We start from the raw sequence: 18,114 nt of genomic DNA on the forward strand, positions 1-18,114 counted from the left end.
GCGTTATATGTGAGGATGCCTTTGAAAATGGTCCGGAAGCTAGTCCAAAATAGGGCAGCAAGATTGTTAACAGGGACTGGCCAACGAGGTCATATAATGCCACTACTTTTCCAGCTGCACTGGCTGCCAGTCCATTTCCAGACCCGACTCAAAGTGCTGGTGTCAACATTCAAAGCCCTGGGTCCAGGTTATCTGAAGGATTGCCTCCTCCATATGTGCCTGCCTGGACCTTAAGATCATCCTCAGTGGTCGTTTTTCATGAGCCCCTGCCAAAGGAAGTGAGGCGGGTGGCTACTAGAAGGAGGGGTTTTTCTGCTGCGCCACCCTGGCTGTGGAATGAGCTCACTACTGTGGTTCGCCTGGCACCAATATTGTATACCTTCCAGCGCCAGGTAAAGACCTTTTTATTTTCCCAGGCATTTTAGCTTTCTAGTTCTTTAGCTTTGCTGTTTTAAACCTGTATTTGAAATCTCTGCATTGCCTCTAGGTTTTATTCTGGTTGTATTGTTATACTGTGGTTTTAATGCTTATAACTTTTATTGTTTACTGTGTGCTTTTTGGTTTTAATATTTGTGAACTGCCCAGAGAGCTTCAGCTATTGGGCGGTATAGAAATGGGATAAATAAAGAAATAATATTCCAGTGTGACAGAAAACAGAAATGATAGGATACTTTAGTATCTCTTCTTTATTAACTGCTCCTTGCTGTTCAGATTGGGCCTCAACACAATAATGTAACATTTGGGAGCAAAGATGGAACCCAGTAAGCCAGCACTGGAGGCCAAGATGGAGAAGATCTCCACAGCCACCATGTATTTCCCCTTTGTGCTCAGGTAGACTGGAACAAAGGACACCCAAACACTACAAAACACCAACATGCTGAAGGTGATAAATTTGGCCTCGTTAAAACTGTCAGGCAGTTTCCTGGCTAAAAATGCCACAACAAAGCTGACAATGGCCAGGAAGCCCATGTAGCCCAAGACACAGTAAAATAAGGTGACTGACCCTTCGTTACATTCTAGGATGATTTCTCCCATCACGGAGTGCATATCAGAATCAGGAAATGGGGGAGAGATTCCGAGCCATACAGTACAAATGCCTATTTGGATAAGGGAGCAATAACACACAATGGAGCTTGCCAGTCTTTTCCCCACCCATTTCCTCATTCTGGATCCTGGCTTGGTGGCCACAAAGGCCAGAACCACAGTGATGGTTTTGGCCAACACACAAGAAACAGTCACTGTGAAAATGACAGCAAAAGCAACTTGTCGGAGAAAGCAGGTCACTTTTTTTGGTGGGCTGAGGAAGAAGAAGGAACAGAGAAAGCAGAGCAGGAGGGAGATAAGGAGAGTGTAGGTGAGATTCCGATTGTTGGCTTTGACTACTGGCGTGTCCTGATGCTTAATAAAGATGGCTAGGACCAGTGCAGTGAGCAGAGAAAAAGAAAGAGCAAAAAGTGCTAATATTATCCCCAGAGGTTCCTTAAAAGATAGGAAGCTTATTGTCTTTGGAATGCATTGTGTTTGTTCCTCATTTGGATACTGATCTTCTGGACACCCAACACAGTTATCCATGTCTGAAAAAAAGAACAAATACAAACTCAGGATGTGTTAGAGAGGAGCTACCACCATGGCATTATGGCCCCAGTTTAGCTGAGGGTTCTTACCCAACTGAAGAAATCTTACTCAAAGAATCCATTGTAATTAATGAAATCTGCATAAATGTGCATATCACTGAATAGAAGAAAACTATCTTGTTTTTACATGGTGCAAGTGTGTATGTGTGTGTGTATGTGTGTGTGTGTGTGTGTGTGTATATATATATATATATATATATATATATATATAATTTTCTATCCCACGCTTCTTGTGCCTCTGCACAAGTCAGGGCAAAATACAACCCTTTAAAATCACAATAATAATGCAAATACTTTTTTTTTTTTTTAATTAAGAACAAGAATATAATTTAGAAACATAGCAAAAGCAGATACCGGGGGGGGGTGGGGTGGGGGATCTTCACAACAATGGAATGAGAAGTACACTGGAGTATTTTCTGGATTTTCATGGAGTTGGTTTTGGTTTGTCAGGGACACACAAAGCAAGAAAAACCAAGTGTACCGTTCCTTAAAAATCCACTTTTCATGGGTCACACAGCACTTGAAAGCAATATACTTCCAGCCAGATTGGGTGGGGGGAACATCATCAACCCCTCAGGTGCTGCTCAACCATTGAGAGAGGCTTGTTTCCCACCCCTGTCCAGGCTCCCCACCCCCCAGCTACCACATTATTATCCCTGACAGCATCTGAAGGCTCCCCATGAGAGCACCCCACCAGCACAATTTCACCCCATTCCAGCCAACAGTCAGGGAGTTAGAGCTCCCACTCCCTTTCTCCTTTTCCAGGGAGCAAATGCATCTAGCTGCTTCACCCACTGACCGTCTGCAGCCTGTGTTGTCCAGTCATAAAACCCCAGTTGTGCACTTCCAGGGAGTAAATACAGCAATCTAGCTGCTTCACCCATTCTCAGTCTGCAGCCTGTGTTGCCTGCTTTCCCCCCACTGAAAATCTGTAGCGTCTTTTTCCCACTGAGAAAATCAGAGTGGTGTTGTTTCAAGTACTAGCTGTCTAGGGAGAGGAAGCAGCCAGGAGTGGGAGTCTGCAGCCCCGGTATTTTGCCCTATCGATAGGGTGATACAGTGAAAACTGAAGAATTCAGGAGATGGAGGAGGCGCCAGCAGAGGCAGAGGCGGCAGCAGCAGAGAAGCAGCGCCCTTGAGAATAACAGGCTCGCTTCCCAATGCAGCCCACCTTTCCGTGCTCAGTGATATGAGAAGAGACAACCAGTTACTTCCCCAACCTGGCACCCTAAAAAAAAATGGATGTGGAGCAAACTAAATGAAAAATTAAACTGGGGCAATCAGCACTTCCCTTACTTCTGAGTAGGGATGCTGTGCTTTGGTGGGAGTTCTGTTCTTTGCTCAAGTGCATGTGAGGGCAATGAGTTCCCCAAACCACAATAGCCACCGTTCCACAAATCAGGGATGCAGCAGGAAAAAAACAGAACGAAAGGGGCAGCCCGCCTATGGTGATGCAACAGCACCCCCCCCAAAAAAAACCACACACACATAAGAAGCCGTATTTAATTTGGGGATATGGGGCACACTGCACTGGAAGTGGGCAGAAGCTGGCTTAAAGGGAAAATGCGGCACAAAGTGCCTCTGAAAAATCTCCAGGTTTCAGGCTGGAAAAGACAGCTTTGATGCAGAGTGGCCATGACATCATGTGTCCCTAATGACTTTAAGCCACAGCAGCATTGGAGAAAACCTCCCATGTAGACAGGCCCCACGTATACAAGGAAAGCATGTTGAAATAAAACCATCTTTACCAATCAGTGAAAGAAAGCCAGAGCAGTGGCTATCTGTTTCCTGGGGCAAGGTGTTCCACAATATTGGTGGAGCCACCGAAAAAGCCCTATCTCTTGTTGTCATCAGCCATGCCTCCATCCTAAGAGAGACACAAGGCTGTTTAACATAACCGCAGTGAAGGAAATAAGCCACAGTGGCTTATTTCCCCCTCTGTGAATGCAGGTCGCGTACTGGCCAGATTGCCCTAATTACCCTTGCTGGTGCGACTTGCTGTGTCAGCTGAACATGGGCAGCATGGCTTGTTGCGGTGGGGGGGAGTAGCTTTCAAATAACCCAAGAACAGCCCATGGGTTATTGGAGGGTTGCTGCTCCTTGAAATAAGCCATGCTGCCTGGGTTCAGATGACACGGCAAGTTGTGCCAGCAAATGTGATTCAGGAAATCCAGCCAGCACGCCCGACAGAGTTAAGAAGTGACCATGGCTTGTTAACCATGCCGTGACTGTGCGAACCATGTCACTGAGAAGGGCTTCTCTTCCTGATTTTAGGGAGTGGGCAGGATAGCACAGGAAGAGGTGATTTCTCAGGTAACAGGACCCAAGTTATCCAGGGCTTTAAAGATAAGCACCAACACTTTGAATTGAACCCAGAAGCAACTTGGCAACCAAGATATAAGTCACAGCAGGTGGCATCTTAGTAAGAGCTGTTTCAACCAATGGGGTTTGAGAGTAGTGTGCCAATAAGGTCTGCTAATGGACAGTTATTAGAACCCCAAGGCCATGAGCTTCACTGCGCACAGAAAGCAGAAGACATCGATAATAGCAGTGGTGACACTTTCCACACTGTTGCAGTTGTCTTGCACAAGGTCTAATAGGGTGTATCTCTGAAAACTCTCTCTTGTTTCTTACCCTTCTGATGTGAAATCTTGCCTTCTGGACACGGAGCACAATCATAGCAGCAGAATTTCTTCCCCTCGGCCTTTTTTCTGCTGGAACCGGGAGGGCAATTTTTGTTACACAGAGAGAGTGGAGGCACCTGCCCATTTCAGTGAGACATGAGAACAGTTTAGCACACAGAAAATAGGGGGCTTTTGCAGAATTGGAGTTCTGTTTTCTGGGCAACAAGCTATCAAGTGGTTGGAAGAAACGGCATGCTGAATGTTCAGAGAGTTTTGAACGCAGTGGGCATTCAGTGCCAACTACAAGCTACTAAATGTAAAAATGATGAATTTTAATGGCCTTTAGTCTTTAGAAATTGCCCAGAGAGCTTCGGCGACTGGGCAGTATAGAAATGTGATGAATGAAATTAAATTAAATGGCATCCAATATGACAAAGGACGTCCCTAGAGCTCAGAAGATGAGGCAATAGCAATTTAGGTATCAATGATTTTTGTAAGTGAGAAACTAGTTCTGAACAGTGATTTTAAAGACCAAATTACTTGGGGAAAATGTATTTCCTTCTGAAGTGCAGGTGCTCTTCGTGACATCCCAGCAGCTACCTCTTTTTTTCATTTTTACTCTAGAGTACGTGCAGGGGGGCTGATCTTGAAAGGAACCAAGTGTAGGGGTATGGGGACTTTAACCCTCCCCACTGCTATGGGCCTGATCCAGATTGGGGAGGAGGAGGGGCATGCCTGCAATTTCTATTTCAAAATAGCGATCCATAAAGCTAATAAAGTAATGTCTGTTTTGGCCCCCAAACGGTTCACGCAGCCATATCCTCCACCCTTTAGTGGTAAACAAACTAGGCTGCTGCTTTGGGAGAATAACCACATGGGGTTCAAGCTCGATGTGGGGTCAGGAAGCTACTTTTGAGTCCTTGTAGTAGAACCTCAAGAATAATTTTCATCTAGTTGGGGGCCTATGGGACATATCCTAATACTGCATTCACAGAACTCTAAGCAAAGTAAGAGATCCATTTTTATTCAATCATTTTAGAAGGGGTGTGGCTTTGGGGTGGGGTTGGCTGTGGTGTGTGTGGTTTTGGGGATGTCAAGAAAAGCCCCTGCACTTCAGAATTTACCACTACACCACTGCTCAGAACCCCCACAACGCACATACAGGCCTGCATAAACAGTAATTAGGAAAGAATACAGGTTCCATCTCCCCTGTGCTTCAAATCTGCAGCACATTTTGCTTAGAACACACTGAAATTGTGATTTGCAATGTAGTAATTGATCCTGGATTTGTCCTGTGGTTATGGTTGGTGGCTCAAAGTTGTTTTGAGATACATACTGGGCTTCTCCACATGGGGCTTTTATCCTGTGTTTGAGATTGGTTACTCACAGAAGTTTGCAGATCCTTTACATGACATTGTCAACCTCCTGCACCTCTCCCATGGTTTCCGACCATTTCCACAGCTTTATTTGAAACAGAAATAATGAGCTTATAAAAAGAAGCAGTTTGAATTTGTCCATGTAACGAGGAAGTGGTACCTTAACAACAGTGCCATCTAGTGGCTGTATAATGAAACATATAGAACTTGCACATAAAGCCAGTCCTCTGAAAAAACCAGGAAGTGTGTGTGGAGTCCATCTTAATCCTCCAAAGAATCTGGAGGCAGAAGCCCTGGTAAAGTTAAGGAATAAAAAAACCTGATGTGGAGAAGCTGTTGTCTCTGTGTATATTGTCTGTTTGTGTGGGGTTTTTTATGTAAATGGTTTTTAAATGTTGTGTACTGTATTTTGATAGTTTTTGACCGATGTCAACCGCCCAGAGAGCTTTGGCTATGGTGCGGTATAGATATGTAATAAATAAATAATAGTAATAATAATATTGTATTTTCTTGTGTATTCTGGGATTTTGCCGTCATGCCCCACCTGTTGGAAGCTTCTGTGCCACACCATTTTGTCCTCACCGATGGTAAATTCCTTGCCTGGAGGAGCCTGCAGGTCCATCCTTCCCACTTTCACTCTCATGAAGGAGTTGTTCGGAAAAGTGACCAAGTTGGTTATGTCAAATCCAGCTTCCAGTTCTCTGTTCTTACCAAAAGACACTGTTTCCCCTGCACTGTTGTTAAAGGAGACACTCCTGAGAAAGTGGTGGAGCTGTATTAAAAGAGAAACAGAAGCAAAGAGACTATAATCTGTAAGTCAAATAAAACGTCTCCCTTACATTTCTCTGTCCTACATGGATTGTCTCACATAGGACAGAGCCAGCTGTTTTAAAGCTTGGATCAGGGATGCATCCGGACACCTCCTAGCACTACCAATCAAAAAACCTTCTGTTTCCCCCTCCACGTGCTTTTTTGTGGTAAGTTGAAAGAAACGGTGGGGAAACGGGAGGGTTACAAGTGGAATACATTGTTCAATGGCTACTAGTCCTGATGCCTGTATGCTACCTCCAGTATCAGTGGCAGCATGCCTATGTACACCAGTTGCTGGGGAACATGGGCAGGAGGGTGCTGTTGCACTTACGTACGTCCTGCTTGTGGGTTTCCTGTGGGCAGCTGGTTGGCCGCTGTGTGAATAGAATGCTGGACTAGATGGATCCTTGGGGGATCTCCATGGCGATGGGTTTAGCTTACTCTCCACTTTGCTGTGCTTGTACTGTAGTCGAATCTGCTCTGTCTGGGAGCAGAGGGGGCTTGAAAACCCGGGTTATCCCAAAGCAAGCCTGGGGCTCTCGGCAGGTCACACTCGGCAGTTTACTGTGAATTGCACTGGGTGGAGTCTTGTCCACATCATCATTTAGAGAGCCTGTTCCCTCCCTCCCACTCTCACGTTGTTCCTCCCCTTCTTCCAACCCCCCCCCCCCTTTCTGCTGCACACTGGCTCTCTCACCCCCTTAGCTTGGGGCAGAGCCAAGTGGGAAAGGGTTCCATAGGACAAAGGCCAGAAAGCACTCAGGAGTCCTGGCTTCCAGCCCCCAATAATCCCCCCCCACACACACACACAACACTCCTCTGTCTGAGTTGGGGACAGTGATAAAGTTTCTCCCCCTCTTGCTGCCGCGCTCTAAGGCAGCGAAGTAGCACCATCTCTGCCAAATCAGAGATCTGAACCCAGGCGTCTAGTATGTCACGTCTTCCCTTCTTGGGACCCCCAGAAGCTGCCAAGAAGACAGCCTTTCTGTTTGACCATTAAGCGGCACAATTCCCTTCCAGCAACCCCCAGGACACAGCATTTTGGCTCTAACCACTGTACCCAACTCCCTTTGGCAAGGCTCAGGCAGTGCTCCTGGTTCTTGTCAGGACAGGCAGGCATTCTACTCGTGCTGTCCAGAAGCAGAGAAGGGGAAAATACCATCTTCACCTGTTGAATGTATGCCTGTCCTGCAGCAGTTAAAGGCACAGAAGCTCTGCTAAGAGGGAGTGGGTGGCTACCCCCTCCCCCAATTCAGAGGTATTTATTGGACTGACAAATATATGAATAAGCAGATGGGATGGGCAGATTTGAAAGGGGGAGGATGGGGATGGGGTGGTGGTCACAGAGACAGCTCTACCATAGGGCATGGTGTGTGTACCGAACAGGGGCAGATTTGGGGTGCTATTAGGTCCTCATGGGGTGAGTTCTCCTGCTGTGCAAACCACACTGAAATGAGCAAGAGCTGTCAGCCTCCTCTTCTTCTGGTGAGAGCCTGTCTTTGGTTTTGCACAACTCGCTATCATTTGGTAGTCTGCTAATGGAAGACGCTCCATTCTGGAATCCAAGCATTTCAACACATTGTTAGCTTTCAAGGGGTTATAGAACCCAGGCGTCCAGGCACCAAGACCCTCTATCCACATGCAGAAAGGATGAAAATTTGGGGAAGGGGTCGACCACCATCAAGGGTGCTATAGGCACAGAGAAAGTCCTTACTAGCACCCTCATATCGGCAATTTGTGCTAGGGTTCAGTTTATGGAACATAACGTGATGTTATCTCAAAGAGGAAGGGGTGCCTTCGAACATGTGCAGAATGTCTTTTCCCCACACCAGAGTGTCGCCACAACCAGCTCCCCACCTAACTGGGGTTACAAAGGTTAGGGCTTGCAAGTCACAGAAAGCCTGGAATGGCAACACCGACATGGCACAGTGGTTAGGGTCTCATACTAAAACCAGGGAGGCCCGGGTTCAAATCCCCACCCCGCCACAAAGCTCGGTGGCTGAGCCTCTGCTACTCACTACCTCTCAGCTGAACCTACCTCACAGGGTTGTTCTCTGGATAAAAAGGGGGACAGAAACAGTGTAAGCTGCCTTGTGCTCATTAGAGGAAAGGTGTGTGTGTGTGTGTGTGTGTGTGTGTGTGTAAGAGATTAAATCGCCGGCTGGCATTCTATGGAATTGGGGCCACTGCAGAAGGGAGCAGTGCCTAGCAATAAGAGCTGGTCTTTGGGGTGCCATTAGGACCCTCATGGGGATAGTTCCCTCCTCTTCTTTCGGTGAGGGCCTGCCTTTGGTTCTGCACAGCTCGCTATTGTTTGGTAGTCTGCCAAGAGAGCCAGTGTGGTGCAGTGGTTAGAATGTTGGACTGGGACCCGGGAGACCCGGGTTCTAGTCGGCATGGTTGTTTTGAGGATTAAAGGGACAGGAGGAGGACCATGTAAGACACCTTGGGTTCCTTACAAGAGGGAAAAAGAAGGGATCCAAATATAATAATAAAAAAATAACAGAAGCTCAGCTCTGCTCCGGAGTTCTCTTTTCCCCCTACAGCCTCCATTTGATCCCAGGAGGTCTGAACGCTGTGGATGGTAATGCCTGCATGAAAAGGAAAAAGGAGCTTTTAGAATCCTGGGCACGCCCCTTTGACCTGGCAGTGTCCTAGGACACCCTATTCCCCCTTGTTTCCCCAGTGGAAGTAGTTTTTCCCATTCTCATTGAGAAAATCCCTGGGACCACAGCAGGGACCCCTCACATGATCACAGTAGTGGGGACACTCAATCACTTTAGGTAGCCTGCTTTCAATCTTTAGCATGCCCCCCCTTCTGTGCATGTTTATTCAGAAGTAAGAAATTAGTCTCATTCCCTTGCAGTAAAAGGGTTAAAGGCTAACTGTAGTCACTCCTCTAAACCACTCTTTCGCTTCTCCAATGCTGTCTGACATGGCTATTGCAAGGTTGTGCTTCCTTGATGTTTTGTAGTTCTCTGTTAGGTAAAATCCCTTCTCCCCTTTATCGCAGTAACTTCTCACTGGGAGCAAGGGAAAGGAGAAAGGGAAAAAGGGGGTGGGTGGGGAACAAGCCTCACCCATTGGTCTCCCCAGCTTTTTTTTTCTCTCTGTCCACCCACCCCATACCCCCACTTGTAAATAACCCCATTCCCGGCAGATGGCTGTGGTTGGTGAAACTGGCATGCTTACTTCGGGTTCCCGATGTAGCAGCAATGCGCTAATTCAACGTTGCGCTTTTATGCAGTATTGATTTAAGAGGATTTTTTTTAAGTTAGAGCATGCCGAGCAGGGGGTGGTGGTAGGCACCCTATACTTTTGGGTGGAGGGCTGCCAGAGGGTAGTGGTAGGCAAGTCGAAGTAAATACCATGAGGCAGCTCAGAACTCCTGAACGCTGCAAAATGGCGTAAACATCGGGGAAACACTGGGAAGGGAAACACTGGGGGAACACCCCTTGACCAGGGTCAATGAGGTCACGGCCAAGTAAAGGACACACCCCTGGGCAGGGCTACCATGCTGAAGTAAATGTGGAGGGTTGGTACACCCTGCAACAGAAGCGCAGACAAGCCAAATTAAGGAAAACAATCGGACTAAAAATAGTCTTCGAAAAAACATTTTTTCAGCGAAAATCTCTGGGATGGCCATGATGTCATGTGCCCTGAACGACCTCCAAACACAGCCAGCTCACAGCAAATCCCCAGTGGAGATGTGTTGTTGGTCTGATCCAGCAAGGCTGTTCTTGCGTTCTTATGCAGTTATGTTGTCCACCACCCCCTTAAAATTCTGTGAATGAGACAAGGTGATTGCCCAATGAAAGCCTCATCTGAAAGCACTTTTGATCCTGAAAATCATTATGCAAACATCCACGGAAGTTTATTTATACAGACACATGAAGCTGTCTGTATTAAGTTATACCATTGGTCTATCTATATTACTATACTTTGCTTTGATTGCAACCCCTTCCATAACAGGTTGAACACCACTCACTGTACAGACAAACTATTCACTAACGGTATTGTTGTCTTGTCTAGACTGACTCTCTGTTTGTTGATCTTCCAGTCCATTACCACACCCATTACCTGATTCACTTACTATTTCACCTGGATTCGATGAAAAGGAAAGGTAGGGCTGGATGTCATCTGCACATCTGTGACACCTCAGTCCACACCTCCAGATGACTTTTCCCAGCAGTTTCATGTAGATGTTGAACAACATGGAGGATAAAATAACGCCCTATGGAACCAAAGCATACCTACCAAGAGGTAGAGCAATAATCCCCCAGCATCACCTTCTAGAACTGACCATACAAGCAGGAGTGGGGCCAGGGCAAAACAATACATCCAACACTCAATGTCTATCCAGAAGGATACCTTGGTCAATGGTACTGAAAGCCACGGAGAGGTCCAAGAGAGGCATAGGGTTGCACTCCCCCTGCCCCTTCTCACCACAGCCCACAGGGTGACTAAGGCAGTTTCAGTTCAAAAACCAGGCCTAAAACCCAATTGAAATGGAACTAGATGAAATCCAGCTTCATCAAAGAGCATCTGGAGTTGACAGGCCTCTGCTCCCTTGAGCACCTTTCCTAGGAAGAGGATGTTTGCAACTGGCCTGTAGTTGTTAGGTTTCATCAGGAGTGACACCCCCTTCTCTCAAGGAGGAATGTACAAGCTCCTGAAACCAGCCAAACATCCTATTAGATTAATGAGCCAAGAAGGGTAAGGACTTAGCATACAGGTGGTTGACCAGACATGGCCAAGCACCTTATCCACATCTTAATGCCTCAACAACTGAAAATCATCCAACGGAACAAGAACAGACAGTGCTCTGGACACCTCCAGTAATGGAACTGCATTAACTGTGGAGTCTAGGTTGTGATGGATAGAAATGACTTTTATTCTCAAAATGTCCTGCAAACTTGTCTCAGCAGGCTACCAAGGATTCCACTACCTCTTTCTCTGGGCCAGATTGCAACAGGCCTCACAACACCTGCAAAAGCTCCACTGGATGTCACAGAGAAGATGAGATGGCAGTGGAAAAGAACTCTTCCTTTACCATCATAACCTTCACAGAATAGGCTTGATAATGAGCTCTAATTTGTGTTCAGACAGATTCAGTATTTATTTATTACATCTCTATACTGCCCAATAGCCAAAGCTCTCTGGGCGGTTCACCACATGCATCTTCCTCTACCTGTGTCCTAGCTATCTCCCTGCTTGCTTCATAACCCTCAGCTCAGGTCTATACTAAGGAACTGCAAAAGCTCTGCTCAGAGGGAGAGAGAACTTTGTCAACTGCTCAAGCCATTACACGCATGACAATGGTTTTGACAGGAGCACCAGCCATACCAGCAGGAAACCCCACTAGAGTTCCCCAGAGTCCATTAGCCTCCAGGGATGGGCCATTTTAACAGGTCTACCATCATTCCAGAAGGGTAATGCTTTGAAAGTCTAAATCTCAATAGCAGATGGTCCAACCATGAGAAGGGAAGAGATGCTAAATACCCCACTTCCAGATCACCATTCTCCTTCCTGATCAAGAACACCAGATCAAGAGACTGTCCTGCTACCTGTGTTGGGCTGATGACATGTCAGGACAGCCCTGTGCTTGTCTTGGTGGCTATGACTCTTGAGCTGCCTTGAATCAGGTGGCTTTGCCTTGGTGTTGAGATCCTCCAAAACAACCATCCCGGGAGTCGTCAACACCAAGCCCAAGACCACCTCTCTCAGCTCAGGCAGGGAGAACAATGGGCAGTGGGTGGGTGGTACATCATCAGCAAAATCCTCAATCTGTCTTGAGTACCCAGCACAAGATTCAAACACTCAAGACTGAACAGGAAGCCAAGACCGCCCCAACCCTCAAATTCTATATATCAGTTGGGTTTAAGAAAAGGATGCTGAAGTGTGAACCATGCCTCTCTTCAACAAATTATCTATGGAGAAAAGGCATGGGAGACAAACTGAAATTATCTTGAGCTGATGGATGGAAGGGAAGAGAGAGGAGTTCAGAAGGTCAGTAAGAGAAGAGATGGATCATAATCTTCTACACTATTGTTACACTGGATGTCATTCTCATCTGCCTCAAGAAAACCATTACCTGCCAAGGGTGCCAGTTATGAAGCTCTAGCAGTCCTTTCACCTTTGCTCTGTGTTTCACCATGGATATGTACATTGCATGTAAAGCATATGCCACAATGTAGACAGCATTGTAGACACTGTAGCTGTGGCCAGTCATGCTCATTTCAAAACCAGATGAAGGGAGGCCGTCCAGCTTCTCCTCTCCAGTGCAAGGTTCAGTGATCTCCTTCTCCATAATGGAATTTGGTAAGAAACAGTTGAATGTTTGTGCCCAGAACTGCTGAAGAAAACCATCTTCCATTACTTCGAAAAGATTTCGACCCAGAAGAAAATGTTTGAATCCTTGAACCTCATTTGAGTGAACTGTAAAGGAGATGGAGCCATGAAACACTTGCATATCCCAGCTCATCTGATAGGTCACTGCTGTGAAATCCAGCTGAGCAGTCATAATCCATACCTTGCCTAAAGCAGTACTGGTAATATTTTCCAGTTCACCTACTGCTAGCAATATTCGCAAACAAAACATGAACTTGGTTTCTCCAAAGACAACAACAGCATTGGCTTTGCTTTCCAAAATGACTCGATAGATTTTGAGCCATCTGGTATGCATGTCGTAATAGTCTGCTAAATAAGTAGCTTTTGGAGTTCTCTCTGAGAAGGCAAAGCAAATGCCTCTCTTGGAAAGCAGAGCTTGCAGGGTCTGCATAAACCTCTCACCACTCTCATCATCCACAGCAAGGAATCCAACCCAGGTCCATCCAAACTGCAGAAGCAACTCAACAATGCCAGTATGCTGATAGACTTCATTTGAGACCACCCGGTAGAAGGCCGTGGTCTGGGCTTGGTCACTCTCCTCTGGAGCAAAGGAGCCATAACTGAGCTAAAAGGAAATGCATAGTTCTTTCTCATTAAGGTGACAGAAGGATGCGTATCCATGTCTCCATGAATGAGATTAATGGCCAGTATATTGTATTTGGGAGACACCTCTCCTGGTAGGCCAAGCTGTCCATGTCAAGTTAATGAAGGGAATGTACTGCCTGGTGATAAGCAACCTGCTCACCTGTCCCTGACTTGATTCTGAATGGAACTGTCAGATTAAGCTATTTTAGCGACAGAAGCTATTCATGTACAACTATATGTGCATATGGCTCCATTCATACCTTCTCTTCTTGTCTAGTTGTTGAGTGAATACAGTTCAAAGGTGTGAGTGAGCTTACGTTATTCTTAAATTATCAAAACTTTTCTGAACAGGAACAGGGAAAGGGTGAATGAGTTGTGAAATCATCAAGTTTGTCTCTTACCTGGGGAATCTTGAAAATGCCTAAAATAGCTTTTATGTGGAGGGAAGTCTCAAAGTCAAGTCCTCCAATGACAGCTATCAGATTTGTCTGGACATTGCATCTGTAGTTGGGTACAAATTTGTCCTGTGTGGAGAGAAGTTCTAGAGTGGCCCGAGAAGTCATCCTTCCACTGAAGTAACTGTCATAGATGTGGAATCCCAAGGTGACATTCGACAAGATCTTGGGGTTCTTATTGATCTCCTTGACAGCAAACACCAAGGCCAGAAGATGCTGGTAGTTCTTTGGTACGACTCTGCAATGAGAGTTACTCATCAATCATTTCTATAAGAGTCTTACATCCTCCATTTGATTTTAAAAACTCTCAAGGGAGCTTAGAAACAGATTCAATAAAAACAATTGAGGCATCAGTAAAAAATAAAAAATAAGCAAAAACAAAGCAAAAACCCAATAATGTAATTAAAAGCCAAAGGATGCCTAAATACTTTTAAAAGCAAAATTGAAGAGGAAGATTAACATCAACCAGAGCCTTAAAAGATAAAAACCTGTCCACGGAGACAATCCTGTTGGTTGGGCACCACCACAGTAATCGCCCCTGTTCAGTAGCCACCTACCCACCCACTAGCAGAGGGCCCAGGGCATATGAAGCAGGGCAATCATGAAGACATTTCCATGCTATGATGCTGCTACTGTTGAAAGAAGATCTGCTCTACAGAAAGCACATCATCTATGCAACATTCTCCCATACCCCCAAATCTGCCTATTCTGTCCTGGTTTAATTTTTCTTTTGCACATTGGCCGCTCATTTCTTTCTTTCTTAATATACTTATAGCCAAGATCGGCAAATATGGTTCTTTCCTTCTGCCTCGTTTTATAGAACAACCCTATGATGTAGCTTAGACTGACAGATAGTGACATATCCCAAACCACCCAGTGAGCTTTATGGCTGAGAGGCAATTTGAACCCGGGGGCTCCCCAGCCCTATTCCAAAATTTGACCCAACAAAATTGTTTCCCCAGAACTCTGAGGCTAGTGTGGACTATTCTAAATCTCTAGTCATAACCATATCTAGCCAGGGGAGTATAAAAATACTGGTACCCAGTCACCAAGGGATCCTAAGAAATTGGTCTTGATGCCTGAACCTGAGTTGTTGAAGAGGGAATTAAGATAGTTTCTCCGCCTATGGTTGGCAGATGATGCACATTGGTCTTGGCCACTTATTATTTATTTTTTATTTATTAAATTTATTAACCGCCCATCTGGCCGGTCACCCAGCCACTCTGGGTGATGTACAACAATAAAAACAGTTTACACAATAAAATTCAACATTAAAAACATCACATTTCTAAAATTACCCTATCCCACCCCAAATGCCTGCCTGAACTACCACGTTTTTAATGCATGATGGAAGCTCATTAAAGAGGGGGCATGGCAGAGTTCCCTAGGGAGGGAGTTCCACAGAGTGGGGGCCATCACAGAAAAGGCCCTCGTCCTCACCAGCCTAGCTGTTCTGGCTGATGGGACAGAGAGAAGGCCATCCGAGGCTGATCTTGTTGAGCAGCCTATCTGGTGCTGCTGGACGCGCTCCTTGAGATAGGCTGGGCTGGAGCCATATAGGGTTTTAAAGGTCAAAACCAACACCTTGAATTTGGCCCAGAAAACAACTGGTAGCCAGTGCAGCTCCTTCAGCACTGGAGTGATGTGATCCCGCTGGCGGCTGCTTTTAATCAGGCGAGCCGCCGCATTCTGTACCAGCTGGAGCTTCCGAACCGTCTTCAAGGGTAACCCCACGTAGAGTGCATTACAGTAGTCTAAACGAGAGGAGACCAGGGCATGTACTACCCATGGGAGCAGATGGTCGGGAAGGTAGGGGCGCAACCGCCGTATCAGATGGAGTTGGTACAGCGCTGTCTGGCTCACAGCTGACACCTGAGCCTCCATGGACAGCTGGGAGTCTAAGATGACCCCCAAGCTGCGGACCTGGTCTTTCAATTATTATTATTTTTTTATTATTATTATTATTATTAAATTTATTAATCGCCCATCTGGCTTGTCACCCAGCCACTCTGGGCGATGTACAACATATAATAAAACAGTTTAAAACAATAAAATTCTACAGTAAAAACTTTTTCTAAAATACCCTAACCCACCCCAAATGCCTGCCTGAACAACCACGTTTTTAATGCATGATGGAAGCTCATTAAAGAGGGGGCATGGCGGAGTTCCCTAGGGAGGGAGTTCCACAGAGCGGGGGCCATCACAGAAAAGGCCCTCTCCCTCGTCCCCACCAGTCTAGCTGTCCTGGCTGATGGGACAGAGAGAAGGCCATCCGAGGCTGATCTTGTTAAGCGGCCTGTCTGGTGCTGCTGGAGGCGCTCCTTAAGACAGGCTGGGCCGGAACCATATAGGGTTTTAAAGGTCAAAACCAACACCTTGAATTTGGCCCGGAAAACAACTGGTAACCAGTGCAACTCCTTCAGCACTGGAGTGATGTGATCTTGCCGGCGGCTGCCTTTAATCAGGCGAGCCGCCGCGTTCTGTACTAGCTGCAGCTTCCAAACCGTCTTCAAAGGTAACCCCACGTAGAGCGCATTACAGTAGTCTAAACGAGAGGAGACCAGGGCATGTACTACCGATGGGAGCAGATGGTCGGGAAGGAAGGGGCACAGCCACCGTATCAGATGGATATTTCAAGGGTAACCGTACCCCATTCAACACTAGGTCAACATCCCCCAACCTCCTCTTGTCTCCCACCAAAAGTACCTCGGTCTTGTCAGGGTTCAGCCTCAGCTTATTCCTCCCCATCCAGCCACTCACCATCTCCAGACATTTAGACAGGGATTCTACGGCCAACCTTGGTGAAGATTTGAACGAGAGGCAGAGCTGTGTGTCATCTGCATACTGATGGCACCGCACCCCAAACCACCTGATGATAGCCCCCAGTGGCTTCACATAGCTGTTAAATAGCATCGGGGAGAGGATGGAACCCTGTGGCACCCTACAAGTGAGCAGCCACAGGTCCGAAACCTCCTCTCCCAGTGCTACCCTCTGGTACCTGCCGGAGAGGAAGGACCAGAACCACCGTAATACGGTGTCTCCAATGCCCAACCACTCCAGGTGGTCCAGGAGGATACCATGGTCAACGGTATCAAAAGCCGCTGAGAGGTCAAGGAGAACAAGGAAGGAGCATTCGCCCCTATCCAGAGCCCTCCTCATATCATCCACCAAGGCGACCGAAGCCATTTCTGTCCCATGCCCAGGCCTGAAGCCCAACTGAAATGGATCTAGATAATCGGCTTCTTCCAAGTGTGCCTTCAACTGCATCGCCACCACCCCCTCAATCACCTTGCCCAAAAAAGGCAGATTCGAGACTGGGCGAAAGTTGTTCAGAACTTGGGGATCCAAGGAGGGCTTTTTTAAGAGCGGTCTTATCACTGCCTCCTTGAGGGCTGATGGCATCACTCCCTCCTTAAGGGAGGCGTTCACCACCACCTTGATCCCTTCACCCAGCCTCTCTCTGCAGCTCATAATGAGCCAAGATGGGCAAGGATCAAGTAAGCAGGTGGTCAGCCTTACAGATGAAAGCACCTTGTCCACTTCGTCAGAAGGAAGAAGCTGGAACCGGTCCCACAAAACCGGTGTGCCACAGACCGCCTCCTGCTCACTAACTGTATCCACAACGCACGGAATAACACTCCTAATCTGATCAATTTTATCTGCAAAGTGCCTTGCCAAGGCCTCACAGGAGGCCTTAGAATGCTCCAGCGGTTCCGCTTACTCCTCTTATTTCCTTGTTTTATTACTAACAGAACTACTTCTGTTAGGAATTAGTCATGTTATCACCTGCTAAATGAATAAGTAAAGTACTTACAAGAGATTAAGATTCAGATAGATGGGCAGACATTCTTTGAAGGCTTCTTTGTCAAGAGAGGATAAGAGGTGAGAAATAAGTCCACCAATGATAAGATCACCTGGCTGATAGTAGTGCTGTGGGATACGGAGTGGATCCTGGATGGTGTGAGAGCTTATATGAGCCTTGTGCACCATGTGTGGGAACAGCAAGATGACTAACACTATAAATAATGCCATACGGAGCGCAAATCTTCCAAACAGAGGGCTGGATCCAGACACAGTCAACCTTAAAGTACATCCATTGCAAGCAATGACACTGAAGTGAGTCATGACTGGTTCGAACCTACTGGCTCCAGTGTTTCCATCTACAACGTTAGCATTAGGGTCATCCTCAGCATGGTACGGCAGCCTGTCTCAAATGCCACTTAACTCTACCAATACGACA

General features: G+C 46.5%; 1 protein-coding gene across 1 annotated transcript; it reads right to left on the reverse strand.

Annotated features, from left to right (window-relative positions):
- Nucleotides 1–672: 672 nt before the first annotated feature.
- Nucleotides 673–17,864, reverse strand: LOC146341245 (vomeronasal type-2 receptor 26-like). The gene is made up of 8 exons (XM_084807332.1): nt 17,689–17,864; nt 13,821–14,112; nt 13,237–13,399; nt 8,949–9,035; nt 8,051–8,133; nt 6,179–6,406; nt 4,269–4,395; nt 673–1,574 (listed from the first exon to the last, which is right to left on the reverse strand). Exons 1-8 carry the CDS (start codon nt 17,862–17,864, stop codon nt 673–675), a joined length of 2,058 nt encoding a protein of 685 aa, XP_084663458.1.
- Nucleotides 17,865–18,114: the final 250 nt, after the last annotated feature.

The sequence above is a fragment of the Heloderma suspectum genome, chromosome 6, assembly GCF_057233095.1.
Source record: "Heloderma suspectum isolate Gila_16-S chromosome 6, 16-S_ref, whole genome shotgun sequence".
In the NCBI taxonomy this organism is placed as follows: Eukaryota; Metazoa; Chordata; class Lepidosauria; order Squamata; family Helodermatidae; genus Heloderma; species Heloderma suspectum.

Excerpts from the sequence above, each read along its gene's own strand:
- LOC146341245 (XM_084807332.1), bottom strand. The coding sequence starts at position 17,864 with ATGGTGCACAAGGCTCATATAAGCTCTCACACCATCCAGGATCCACTC. Across the intron at positions 14,113-17,688 it reads TATCTGAATCTTAATCTCTT|AGTCGTACCAAAGAACTACC; the intron begins GTAAGTACTTTA and ends CTCTCATTGCAG. Across the intron at positions 6,407-8,050 it reads CTTGGTGCCTGGACGCCTGG|CTCCACCACTTTCTCAGGAG; the intron begins GTTCTATAACCC and ends CTTTTAATACAG.